This window comes from Podarcis tiliguerta (genome assembly GCF_965153285.1).
Source record: "Podarcis tiliguerta genome assembly, chromosome: 5".
NCBI classification, from domain to species: Eukaryota; Metazoa; Chordata; class Lepidosauria; order Squamata; family Lacertidae; genus Podarcis; species Podarcis tiliguerta.
In genome coordinates, this window is record NC_139538.1 from 55,755,486 (window position 1) to 55,769,169 (window position 13,684).

The 13,684-nt window shown below is 41.7% G+C and overlaps 1 protein-coding gene across 3 annotated transcripts in view; it reads right to left on the reverse strand.

The window, feature by feature from the left end:
* LOC310677166 ((E2-independent) E3 ubiquitin-conjugating enzyme FATS) overlaps window positions 1-13,684 on the reverse strand; it is a 125,978-nt gene that overhangs the window by 10,421 nt on the left and 101,873 nt on the right. For all 3 annotated transcript variants that reach the window (XM_083439621.1, XM_083439622.1, XM_083439623.1), the window contains one exon: window positions 12,803-13,004. In XM_083439621.1, the coding sequence (XP_083295747.1) occupies window positions 12,803-13,004 (202 nt within the window). The remainder of the gene's footprint in view (window positions 1-12,802; window positions 13,005-13,684) is intronic.

Genomic DNA, 13,684 nt, shown 5'->3' on the forward strand with positions numbered 1-13,684 from the left:
AATGAGGAGCAAAACACATTTGCTAGTTGGAAAGCCACTTAAAGCCACAGGGAAGGCAGGCTGGGAAAAGAGGAAAAAAAGGAATAAGTTGGATTCCTGCCTACAAATAAAATTGCTGATGCACAGAAGTGAAGACTGAACTTAATTTCCAACAGAAGAGCTGGTTGTGGTTGAAGCATGCCTGGGAGTTGCACTCTTTGACCTGGGGTTCCTTCCAGACCTGTCACAATTCTGCAGGAGATTCAACTGCATACCAGCAAACTTAGCCTTGCACAATTAAAGTGGATTAAAGTGCTCTGATGCAACAAAGCCACTTAAAAACAACCAGACTTTTTGCACGAAGGAAAGTGATGGGGACATGCACTGGAAAGTGTGGGATAGCAATGGATTGGCAGGCAGTCGTAAAACCTCCAAGCCGATAAATCAGGATGAATACTCAATAAACAGTGGAAGTTGTAGAACATCTGTGAAAGCTCAATAAAGAAGTCATCTGCAGACACCCTTTGTAGCCCTTCCTTCTCATGTTAAATATGTAGGGAATGGTTGCAGTTATTCAGTAGTGCCACTTGCAAATGCTCAGTGGCATTCTCTTTTGTATTGTCACTTTCCTGGTCCCAAAGCTCAGACTTTGAATTGGAAATGGTAGACCCTGGACCGAGTTAAGCTCTGCAAACACCATGGCTTCCCTTTTTTCAAGGGTAATATTATTTGCTTGGAAATGGGACCCCAGTTATCACCAGAAGTAAATCCCATTTTCAATGGACAAAAATTCAAATGCACTGGGGCCTGGCTTGAAACGGGACAAGAATCTTCAGATACAAAATACACTTCAGCATACTTTGAAGAAGCTGCAGATTAACTCCTTTACAAAGATTTCAGGAGTTCTACATGGTAAGCCCCAAGAATTGTGATTTGGAGCATCTTTCGGGTCAGTGAAGAGTTCTCAAGCCATTAGCTACCCTTGCCATCCCAGACTGGAAGACCTATCAAAGATTTGTTGGAGCCTAGGCAACAACAGCTTTGATGTACTTCAGTTTGTTTCTGGTTTTGTTCCTGATTCACTATTGGTTTGACGCCCACCAACCCAGGCACAAATGTTGGAGGCAAGGAGAGAACTGGAAGCCAACAGCTATCTCCAACTCAGCTTTGTCCTGGACTAAATGCAACTATTGAGGTAGAAGGTGCATACACGTAAAATCTGCAAGCAGTTATCTGTAAAACATGAAAACAGTTATTGACATGCCCCTTCCCAGGTGAAAGCATAGAGCAAATCAGCACATGCTAAATTCATATTAGGTAAGCAGTCCAAAAGTTGTGACAAAAAGAAATGTGGGGATGTTTCCTAAACAGTTTCAAACTTTTTAAAATCTGTGTTTGGAAGGAAAAAGTACAGAAGAGATTAAGGTAGCTAAAGGCATAATCCTGGTTGTGGTACAGTGGGGCTCAATGAGTAAACATGTTCTGGATTATACTGCAAGAAACACAGGACAAAACTATTACAAAGGCAGGAAAATGGCATTATCAAAGATGATGGGAAGCCCAAGATGTACACGCATTAACCGTGGAAGAGGATTGTAAAAGATAGTGTTTATTGGGGAAAGACAAGCAAAGAAAAAGAGTCTGGATAGAGGCAAAAATATAGAAACAAACATGTAGAAAACTGTAATGTGTGCCTATGAATGTGAACGTCATGAAGCTGCAGACCCAAGCCATAGGATTTAAGTATTCTATAAATGAAGTTAATGGGTCCCCTCCACGGTAAAGGGTAAAGGGACCCCTGACCATTAGGTCCAGTCGTGGACGACTCTGGGGTTGCAGCGCTCATCTCTCTTTATTGGCCGAGGGAGCCTGCGTACAGCTTCTGGGTCATGTGGCCAGCATGACTAAGCCGCTTCTGGCAAACCAGAGCAGTGCACGGTAATGCCGTTTACCTTCCCGCTGGAGCAGTACCTATTTATCTACTTGTACTTTGATGTGCTTTCGAACTGCTAGGTGGGCAGGAGCAGGGACCAAGCAACAGGAGCTCACCCCGTCACGGGGATTCGAACTGCCAACCTTCTGATCGGCAAGCCCTAGGCTCTGTGGTTTAACCCACAGCGCCATCCGCATCCCTCCACAATGGAGAATATTATTTTGCATTTCAGGCATGTGTGGAGAATCCTTTTAGGGCTCAATATATTCTTGCTGTCCTGTTTTCACCACTCATGTTTGCACACAGGAACACTCATATTCTCTTCCTTTATCCAAAATCCCCTAAGTCCTCATATCAATATCGGCTACTTGGGGCCCCATTAGGTCCAACCAGTATTGACAATGGTTAGGGATAATGGGACTTGTGGTTCAACATTTGGGGGGGGGGGGGCACAGGTTGCCTATCCCTGTCTGAAAGAGAACAGCCTGTGGCATGTGTGTGTAAACAGTTTCAGCTCCATGAAAAGTATCATAGAACTTCCAAAACTTCACAGTAGTAATTACTTGAACACACCAAGGGAGACCATCAATTCTGTTACTTCTAAATACTCATGAAAATATGGATTTCACGAGCTCACTGTAAGATAAATCAATAACAAGTCAAGAGAATGAACAAATATTGAATGCAAAGTTGGATGGCAGCTTTATTATTCCCTATAATGTAGTCCCCCCCCCCCCAGCAAGGAAACAGTATCCCTAAAAGGAGAATGGGGAACTCAGGTATATTAACACATAAAATCACACAGACATATGTTCTTGCAAATTAAAAAACATCTAAGAGTGCTTGTGTACACTAAGATCACAAGGCTGTTCATTATGAAGATTTAAAGTACTATAAACAGCTGGTAGCCCTGTCACTGAAGTAATTACATGATGCTTTTTTGAGATTTAAATCTGGTTATTTGAACATTGTTTCTATTCAGTTCATCACAGTGGGATCTCTAATTTGTTCAATGTAGTCAACAGCAAAGTAGTCTATCTTGGACTAATTAGCCTCCTTGAAATCAAACATAAAAAATATACAAAACAAAAGGCTAGTAAAAGAATTTCAGGTTGTTTGCCACTAGAGTGCTCCTATGATGATAAAATCTTCTGCTGGCTAAACATGATAATTTTTTCTCAATTTACTTTTAGCACCTTGTGAAATCTTCTGCATGAATTACAACTGTCTCTAGTAAGAAACTCTTTAGGGGGCGGGAAGCTGAGAAGGTAAACAGGAACTGCACAGATAGATGCTGGTATTTATATGGAAAAGGATCCGGGATGTAGGCTGCTATTCTCCATAAATTAAGAGACCATTGACAAAATGGACTGTGTGATTTATGTATGATCTAATGATCCTACATTCTCAATAGATACGTTGTTCCATTTACATTAAATATAGAGAGAAAGGTCTCCCAAGGAATTTGATTTTGTTTCACAGCAACCCTGAAATAAAAATAGTGGGCTTGATGGCATATCATGGGGACTACTCATTTTGACCCCCGTTTGTTAATGACCTCACACACAGAACTTCCAGAGGAAACAATAGTCCCCATTCACTGCAGTATCAAGGAAACCACTGTATGTACAATGCAGGTGCACATGCAAAGATGCCTCCAACAGCTGCCTGCGCGCATCAGATTTCACATAAGCGCAAGGAGATGCTGGCTAGAGATAAATGACTATTAAATATAAATGCTGGGAACATGCTATGACATAACAGAGATGGTCAGTGCATTGGAAACCTGCCCATAATTTGCAAGACAGGTGTGCGGAGCTGGTTCCTCATTGTTTCCAGTGTGAAATTAATTACCTCTACCCATCTGGATACAAAGAAGTGGGTAGAGCATGCGGGAAATGAGTGCTTCCTGAAGGGGAAGAGATTGAGACAGGAAAGAGTTTGTCCACCATCACATCTGAGCTGCGCTATAGATTATCCTCTTGTTCTCAGTAGCTGCCAATCTGTGCTTTAAAAGCCCTCTGTGAGACACTGTAGCTTTCGAAAATCTTCATCTCCATGTTCATATAATATTCTTGTAATCCAGGAAAGGCCAGCTAAAATACTGATTAAACTGCCCGTGCTCGCAATTAATTTGAAAGATCCAAGTAGAAAACCAAATCTATGGCTCCTCGGTTAAATGCATTGCCTTCTATTCACCAGTGGAAGGTTGAGAAGAGGCCTTGGGGCAGATAGATGGATGCATATACACCCAAACATTAATTATTTTTATTCTTATTTCTTAGTTTGGATCTATCAGAACGCCTTGCTCGTTATAGAAGGGTACCGTATTGGCCTGAATATAAGCCTCACTTTCCCCTCCAAATTCTGACCGTGAAAAGTTAAAGAGTGGCTTATTTTTGTAACCTTACGGTATGCAGCCAGGAGAGTAGGGCAAACAGCGCCAGGAGCGCGGCAAAGCAGTGCCCGCCCCGCACGTAGTCTCCCATCCTCTCCCCCATGGCCGGGAAGGGAGAGAGTGAGGAAGGAAGGGGAAAGGCCACCGGCAAAGCGTGGCTCTCCGCCTTCCCCAGTATGCAGCCAGGAGCAGCGAGAAAGGGAGTGGCTTATATTTGGGTATTTTTTCTTCCCACCTCTCCAATGTTAAAGGTGCAGCTTATATTTGGGCCAATACGGTAATTAAAAGCACTTCAATACTTTGGGCAAGATTTGCCTTTTCCTTTATAAATGAGACAGAAGATACTTTTATTGCACTCACAACACAAGAATCTCTGTAGAGAGGATACTTGAATTGGCAATGCATAAATAAACAAATTGCTTGTGTACTGTGTACGGTATATGAATAAGAATGTACCACTGGACAAGTCACATGTTGTTCTTGTATTTACATGAAAACCGATAAAAATTATTTGGATAAAAAAAAAAAAGATTTGAATATCGGCCTTCAACTGAAGATCACAGGCAGTCTACAACATAAAAATACAAAAATAAAAATCCATCCCTTCAATGGTTCACAAGCTTGTAGTGTTACACCATCTTTCACTAATAACGGAATCAAGTTCTTAGAGGATATGCTTTAACAAAGCCTTTAACGAAGTAATTGGGGAAATGGTGGAAAACATATTCCTCAGTATAAATCAGAAGGATACATGGTGAAGAAGATACAGGCCTTTATTTTTTTAAAACGTAAATTATACAGTAAATGGAATGAGGATGTTTCCATCACCTCACTCTGGTTGTGGAGGGATTTTCTGTTTTTCAAATACTGATATTACAGCTATTGTTTTGAAATAACATATAGCTCTCCAGTGACTAAGAAACCTGCAGACAAATCATACTTGGCCCTGTCCTTGAAGTTTTCCCTGAGTTGCAGTGAAAATCTACACAAGGGTTGGATACGGATAAAGACTTAAGAACAAGCTGCGTCAACGCAGGGCATATTCTCTCTCTTCCCTAAATGGTTCATGCTGCTGAATAAGATTGGCCCTGCTCGCATTCAAGTGCCTTCTCAGCTTCATGATCTCAAATGTTTATATCTAAAATGTCACAATTCAATACTACCAAGCTGTAGAATTTCTACAGCAGGACATTCGCTTCCAAGAACACTGGGGGAGCGAGAGGAGATTTCAGGGTTATCCTGTTCTTTTCAGCTCAGCAGGCAGAGTAGAAGTGAGATCACGAAACTATTGCCTCCCATTTCCCAGACGAGTAGCCAGAGCTAATATAAAAGAATAATATAACTATGCCAAGGGGAGGCTTACTGCATTAAAAAAAAGACACAGGACACATTAGCGTGTTTTAAAAAAAGCACAACCATTCAAAATCCCAAGTTTGGGGATTTACAGAATGGAGTTAGATGTGAAGAAGTATAAGACCATAAGAAGAATCTGCTAAATCAGGCCTATGGCCCATCTAGTCCAGCATCCTGCTCTCACAGCAGCTAACCACATGCCTATGGGAAGCCCAGGGCTTTTTTCCAGCCAGAATTCACTGGAATTGAGTTCTTCTCAAGTGGGCACCATTGCCATTATAAGACAACAAGGGAGGCGTTCATGGTGAGTTCCAGCACCTCTTTTTCTAGAAATATAGCACTGGGGAAGCCCATAAGCAGGACATAAGCCCCACAGCACTATCCCCAGCCACTATGAGAGCCAGTGTGGTGTAGTGGTTAAGAGCAAAGGACCTGTAATCTGGTGAACCGGGTTTGCGCCCCCGCTCCTCCACATGCAGCTGCTGGGTGACCTTGGGCTAATCACACTTCTCTGAAGTCTCTCAGCCCCACTCACCTCACAGAGTGTTTGTTGTGGGGGAGGAAGGGAAAGGAGAATGTTAGCCGCTTTGAGACTCCTTAAGGGGAGTGAAAGGCGGGATATCAAATCAAAACTCTTCTTCTTCTTCTTCTTCTTCTTCTTCTTCTTCTTCTTCTTCTTCTTCTTCTTCTTCTTCTTCCCAGCTGAGATTCCCAGCAACTGGTATTCAGAGTCATACTGCCTCCAACAGTGGAAGGAGAACATAGTAATTGTGGCTAGTTGCTATGGATAGCCTTGTCCTCCATGAATTTGTATGGTCCTCTTTTACAGCTACCCAAGTTCATGGCTATTAATGCCTGCTGTGGGAATGAGTTCCAGAGTTTAACTCTGCATTGTATAGAGAAATATTTTTATCAACTTCAGCCATATCACCTCTTACTTGCCTTTTCTTTAAACCTTCCCCCATAAATGCTATAATCTTTCCTTGCTATAATCTTTACCTTTTCCAAACTGAAAGTATTCATTATGGGGTGAGGTGACCAGAACTGTTCACAGCTTTCCAAATGTGGTCACATAATAGATTTGTGTAACAGTACTGTGATATTGGCTGTTGAATTTTCAATTCCTTTCCTAATTATCCCTTGCATGGTATCTGCCTTTTTCCACAGACGCCACACACAGGGTCGACGTCTTCACTGAGCTATCTATTATGACCCCAAGGTGTACGTCACAACCAGTTGTGTATTTGCTCTGTGAACAAAATGAGCTTCTCCCCTCAGGACAGCTTTTGTTTATGGAATTAAGCCCTTCTGTATGCAGAAAACTCTCTTTTTATGCATAGCAACTCCTTCAATGAATGGAATGAAGACTTAGGATCCTTCAAGACATATTGTAAAATGGCAACTCTAGCTCATAACTAGTTATTGAGAGATGAATGCTTTGGAGTATTACTTATCCATTTTAAGCAATCTTTTAAAAGTGTGATCTTGAGAGAGTCCACCTGAAGTGGACAGAATAGAAGAAATTTTGAAATTGAGGTATATCAAATTACAGTTGGTGTTGGTATGTTGCCATATTTGTTAGAATCCTGAAAACTGCAGCTTTCACTTTGGGAACACAGGGGAAAGAAGAGCTTGAGGTTGAAAGGTAAGCAGTGGACATCTATGGCTTGGTCAATGAAGAAGTATTCAGTTCCATGGGCATAGTAGTGATTTGCGTGTAAGAAGAACACTGAGCACTGATTCATGCCACTTCAGCATGCAGCCAGAGATGGTTTAATGAATCTTTGTCTCTTCACACAGCAGGTGCTTGAACTGCTTCTTCATTTGCTTGATAGGTATCTTTATGCACTGACGGAATAGCTGAATGAATGATTGAGTGATGAAATAACCACTGTGCTGTTGAGCCAGGTTGCAAAATGGAAGTGATAATTTCCTATCCAACAGGGCTGCAGTTACGATTATGATGAGCAGAGTGCTAAAGAAATTTATCAAATGCCTAATAGATACAGTAGTTTCTGTCATTCTGAGAACATATAAAACCTCACAAAGACTACATTATATTTTTATGAAGAATAAGGTGCGGCAGATAAATTATGGAAAAAGTTTCTTGCTAGAGACATTTATCATTAATAACCATGACAGGAAGGAAACTGCTGTTGCTTGAGTAATTAATAAATGTATTTAAAACCACATTTTTATTACTCACTTTGGAAGATAAAATTTATCTTTAGTAATAGCACAATGAGAAAGTAATATTTTTTTCCTCTTTTTCCATGTGATATTTAGTTTCTGTGAAAGCATATACACTATGCATATGTTTTAATATTTTGCTTTATGTTTTTGTAAACCCCTTAGAGGTTTTCTTACAATCAAGTGGTGTGTGTCTTTTTCTCTCAGATCCTTTCCTTGCATAAAAATAGCTTTTAGGTCCTTAGGTTTTGTATATGAGAAAGTTTGAGATGTTCTTCCATGGCAAGAGGTTTTCAAATATTGTAAGCGCCACTAAGCAAGTAATGCTCAATGGCCTTCATGCGAGTTTTAAGGTGGTTCTTAAATCTGACTTTGTAGAGGGACTTTGTTTTTCAGATTTATGTTGGGCAGTAAACTTATTCACGTACAAGAACTTCTGCAGAAGCTTTTGTCTCAGTGTGGGATGGGTTGGGTGGGCAGCTGGGTGAGAGGGGGAATTGCTCAAAATCACGAGGAGGTATTTTGTACACTTCCAGATGAGAGCAATTTCCCTCTCCCACAACAGCCCCTGTGCCTCACCCCTTACTGCTCTTTGGGGTGATAAGGAAGGTGACTCCCCCGATATCCACTTTTACTAAATCAGATTTTCAGCAACAGTTTATTTGACATGAAAGGTAAGTCATCTTTAGATTTTCATCAATTTGTAACTGTAGCAAAGGGCACCTTGAAACTACTTCCTTTAGGGAGTTCTCCTGCCATGTTTCATCAGTAGAGAAATGAAGATTCAGTGCCTACTTTCTCTCTTCAGTGCTGAATTACAGATGAACAAGGATTTACCAAAGTTACAAAGTCAAGCAAAAGAAGAGGGGGCAGTGTTCTTCCCTTTGCATTTACTGTAGGGGGGACATACAGTTCTTTATTAAATTTCATTTCCAAGCTTTGCAGTTGCATTATATTCTTTAGGAGCAATGTTTTTTCAGTGTCAAATTCCTATGTAGTTTGATCCACATAGGCTAAATAAATTTAGTAAGAATTCAGGACTTTTTGCAATGTATGGCCATACACTCTTAAATTCAAAGAAGAATACAAGACACATATCTCAGGATGTTCATTGGGCCTCAGATTGCAATTCTCATGTGCAGCATATCTCTGGATCTGTGTATTTATCACACATGTACCCCATACTTCCACCAAGGAGTGAAAGACAGCATACATGGGTTCCATTTTATGACAGAACAACTTCATACGGGAGGGTTAGGATGAGATATAGTGATGCCCCCCACGTCATATTGTTTCCCTGTATCCTAACTCACGATTTTCGCCTCTGCCTCACACTATACCTGTAGACAGATTGTCATAGTTTTAATATACGGTCACTTGAGTACATAATTTCTTAGCTCGTAAGAAAGACATCTGCATTTTTACTACCGAACATTTTGCCAGCATAATGCATCTAGGCAAAAATCTTATTGCATGCTGTTACTTAATGTGATATTTTTCCCTCTACCTCAATATAATGTTTAGTTTCTGAAGTCAAGATGCTGTAAACAGATGAAAAACAAAACGATGAAATTTCCAAGCAAGAAAATAAGATTAGACAATGTTGCATTTTTAAAGAGGGTACATGGTTTTAAGTACACATACATTTGTACTTGTGGTTATTATATTATATAATTGTTATTATATTATAATAATCATGAACATTATGCGTACTGTGCAAAGTGTTGTACTTAGATTCAGAAAACCTGTTTCAAATCCTTGCTCAGGAAAAAGGTTTACTGGGTGACCCTGGGTCTTAGCCCACCTCACAGGGTGGTTGTGAGGATAAAACGAGGAAAGGTACACCATGTTTGCCTCCCTGAGCTCCTTAGAACAAAGGGCAAGAGAAAAATGCAACCAATGATTATAAAAACTGTGTGATTTGTTAAGGTACCTCCATTATCTGAGCGAAGGGAAAGCTCAACAAACATAGTAATCTAGCCAACTCTTTCTTGACCACTGTGGTCAGCAACATCCTGCAGCTGAACATACATAAGCTGTAATTACGCTCATCATCCTATGTTCACTCAGGACTGAGTAATATGTTACTACTAGTACTATTGAGAGTGAATCCCACCCAGATCCTAGTCACTCATGGAATGATTCCCTAGCAACTAAATGGAGTTAAGGGTCCTGTGAAGAAGTTAATTGCCTGCCACTGGAAGCTCAATATCAAGAGTGATTGACAGGCTCTGAGGGAGGCTGCCAGCAGGACTCTGATTCACAGCTTGGTTTTTTTGTTTGTTTTTTGTTTGCCAAAAGCTTAAATGCATGGATTGCTATGATATATCAGTCATGTTACAAGGTGCATAGGTCAACAGGTGCATGGATAAGCAGAACCTAAGATGTTGTTCTGACACTTTACATGCCCCCCAAAGCCCTCCTTTTGTGCGGTTGGTGTCTTGAGCCACAGGACTGAGCAAGCAAGCAAGCCCTCCTTCAGAGAGGCTTGGTTTGCTGAGTTTGTTCTCACCGGTACATCCATTGTGACAGAGGCAGAGTTAATGGGCCAGCTTGCTATATGATCTATCTGCAGGCATCCCCTGAACCAGAGGAGGCTTTCGGAGGGGACAGTCCTGGTGCAGTGTCAGGTTCCTGTGATGTACAAGGTCTCCTATGGCACAGAGGTGGACTTCTGCCCTGACAGTCCCCTTGCCCCATCTCTAGGGTCTGAGTCAATATTCGCAATGGCCCCTCCTCGTGGTCCAATTTCTCCAGTTCTCTGTTCTTCCCTTCCTCACCTTCCTCTGCCCAGTCTTGACATCTCCACAAGGCTCATGCTAGCCAAAAGTGTCTGGGAAGGCACTGCAGACTTCAAAGAAGCATTAGTCCTGGGGCGCACTGTGGGGCCTCTAGAGTCTGCCTGCCTCCTCCCTCTCAGCTGCCCTATGGCTGGAGGGGTGGAGGCAGCAGGTGAACTGTTTGGGCAGCATGGAGCCTGCACGCGCCCAAGCCACCGTGTCTCTCCCAGGAGAGACGTGTGGCTCGGGTGTGCTGCAGGCCCACGGTGAGTGCCGCCTGGCATTTTGTCACCCCCTCCCCCGTGGTGACACCCGGGGCGGTCTGCACCCACCACACTCCCTTCCTCCACCCCTGCCTGCACTCCCACCATTTATTTGCTATGACATTGGCTTAAGCCAAGTTCTCCGCGCTACAAGAGGCAGTCCTTCCATAGAATTGCCCTGCCTTTTGTCTGAGAAAGGCAACTTCCCAGTTGATTAATGATGCCCTAATCCTGACTGAGAGCCACCTGTTGAATAATGGTGAAGATGGAACATAGCAATAATGTACAAATTAAAGTCTGTTGTGAAGGTGCAGCTGGCAGTAATGGAGCTGTGCTCAAGTTTGTGGATAAGTGTGGGGGGGGATCATGTTATTGCGGAAAAGAAATAGCACATGCAAAATTATGCTTACAAAGCTGTAAAGCAAAAAGAAAAAGGATTTATATTACAAGTTACAAGAATAAGCAGCATGCTTTGGGAATATAAAAAATATAAGTATAGAGATGAAATTATTGCATGCATATATATATATATATATATATATATATATATATATATATATATAACAAGACAAAGTATAATCTAAACTAATCTGTAATTGCTCAAGCATGACCATATTCATCCTTTTAAAGATCAAGCTTTTAAATGTTAAGCTTTACAGAGAAAGAAAAGTTCAGTAGGCAAGCATTTTCACTATTGGCTCTATCACTTTGGATTATGTTTGCTATCTTTTTCTTTTATTTGAAAGCAGGGTTCCCAGAAGTAAAGGGATTTGGGGAGCTTACAATGAGAAATGTCACCGGGGGGTAGCTGCCCTGCTTCCTGTGGCAAAGCAGAAGAATGCTCTCAAATTTTACGGTGAGAAAAATGAAAGAATGAATCCCTTAGGACTCCACCCTATAACCCCCCCCCCACACACACACAGTTTTTGCTGAGCTGTTAAGAAAAGGAAGCCACTTATCTAGCAAAAAGTTTTTGCATTGCTGTTAGATCTTCTACCGCCGAAAAATGAATTACAGAATAGACATGGCATGCTACTTTATCTCTGAAATAGAACAATTCCATCTGATGCTTTCTTGAGTTTATACACTGCAAAACATCAATGATGACTACTGGTCATTAGAAGTTGCACATCAGACTGGATGTTTCCTGAATATATAACAGACAGCTACAATCTTGATTTTCCTGAATAACTACAGGCAGATATGATTCTTGTTAAGAAGGCACCATGTGAGGATGTGAGGCTTATCTCATCTGCCCACCCTGATCAGAATGGATACTGCACACACGCACGCACACGCGCACGGACACAGGATTCTTAAAAACAAAGTCCTGTTGACCCTCTTTTTCTCAGTAGAAATGAGCTACCCTAGGCCTATAATTATTTAGGACAAGAATACGGAACTGATGGCCCTTCATGGACTACAACACCCATCATGCCTGGCTGGGGCTGATGGGGGTTGGAGCCCAACATCTGGAGAACCACAGGTTCCTCATCCCTAATTTAAGGAAAAAGTAGCAACACAACTGCCATACTATGTTAGAGTTTCTCCCTAAGACAGAGAAAATATTTCCATGAGATCTATGTTGCAAAGGCATTGTGGTACAGTTTGCAGAAATAAAGCTTACTTCTCCTTAAAGAGATCCTGTGTGGTGCAATGATTTGCCCCTTTTGTGTAGTATGACTGGGGAGATTGGAGTGAATTGAACTGATACAATGGCAAAGGCTTCTGGAGAATTATATATTGATACATGAGCATGACATTTAGCTTCGCCACAAAGTACATCCATGCAGGAATCAGTATGAAAGACTATCTCCTGGCTGGAGCACCAAACATTAACAAAGGAAGACTGCATATTCTAGCAGAAACTGTGATAATTTGGTTAAAGTGCCACAGGTGAACTTACCACTGAGAGGATGAGGAATTGTATACTGTTTCTTCTTACTCGTAATGGAAGACGTGGAAAGTTTGCGAGAAAGAGCAGCCCCTTGTTTCTTTTTTGAAGCATCACCCTGCTGGGTTTTCCTCAGCTGTACCATGTGTTTCAGTTTCTTTAGGCGTTCTTGTGAGCGGGAAATAAAGTGAGGCTTGTGAACTTCTAGCGCCTCCTAAAAGAAAGAAATACATTTCATTTGGAGTGAGAAACAGAGAGGGCATTATCAATTCGTTCCTCTGAACCAACTTAATGAAAGTCCTGTTTCTCAAGTGTTTAGGCTTGCATCCAACAACCATGGAAATTATCACATAATACGGACATGATAAGATGTCTCTCAACAGTGTGGGACCTCATGCCTCAACAGAGGAAATGGCAGTCATGTGCCCTTTTGTTTACAAGCTTACCTTTCTGCAGCACAGGAAAATCCCACCTATCCACCAATGGATCAAGGATTTGTCTTCAGGTAGCTTCATGTGTTGGCAATATACCATCAACTTTAGAACAGGAATGGGGAACCTGCAGCTCTCTAGATGTTGATCAACTCATTCCAAGCCCCATCAACCCCAGCCAGCATAGCTCAGGGATGATATGAGTTGGAGATAGGGTAGGATAGGACTTGCGAGCCCACCAACAGCTAAAGGGCCACAGGTTCCCTGCCTCTGCTTTAGTAGATGGATGACTACCATGCTATATGGAAAGTATATACTGTTTTTTATGCCTAATCAAGAAAAGCCAACTTGCCCTATCCTACGTAGCTTAGACAGTATAATTGGCCTTGAAACTGATTGCCAGCAGCCTTTGCCCTCTTCATCCCTTTCCTGCACTCTGTCTAGTGTACTTATTGTGCTGGTA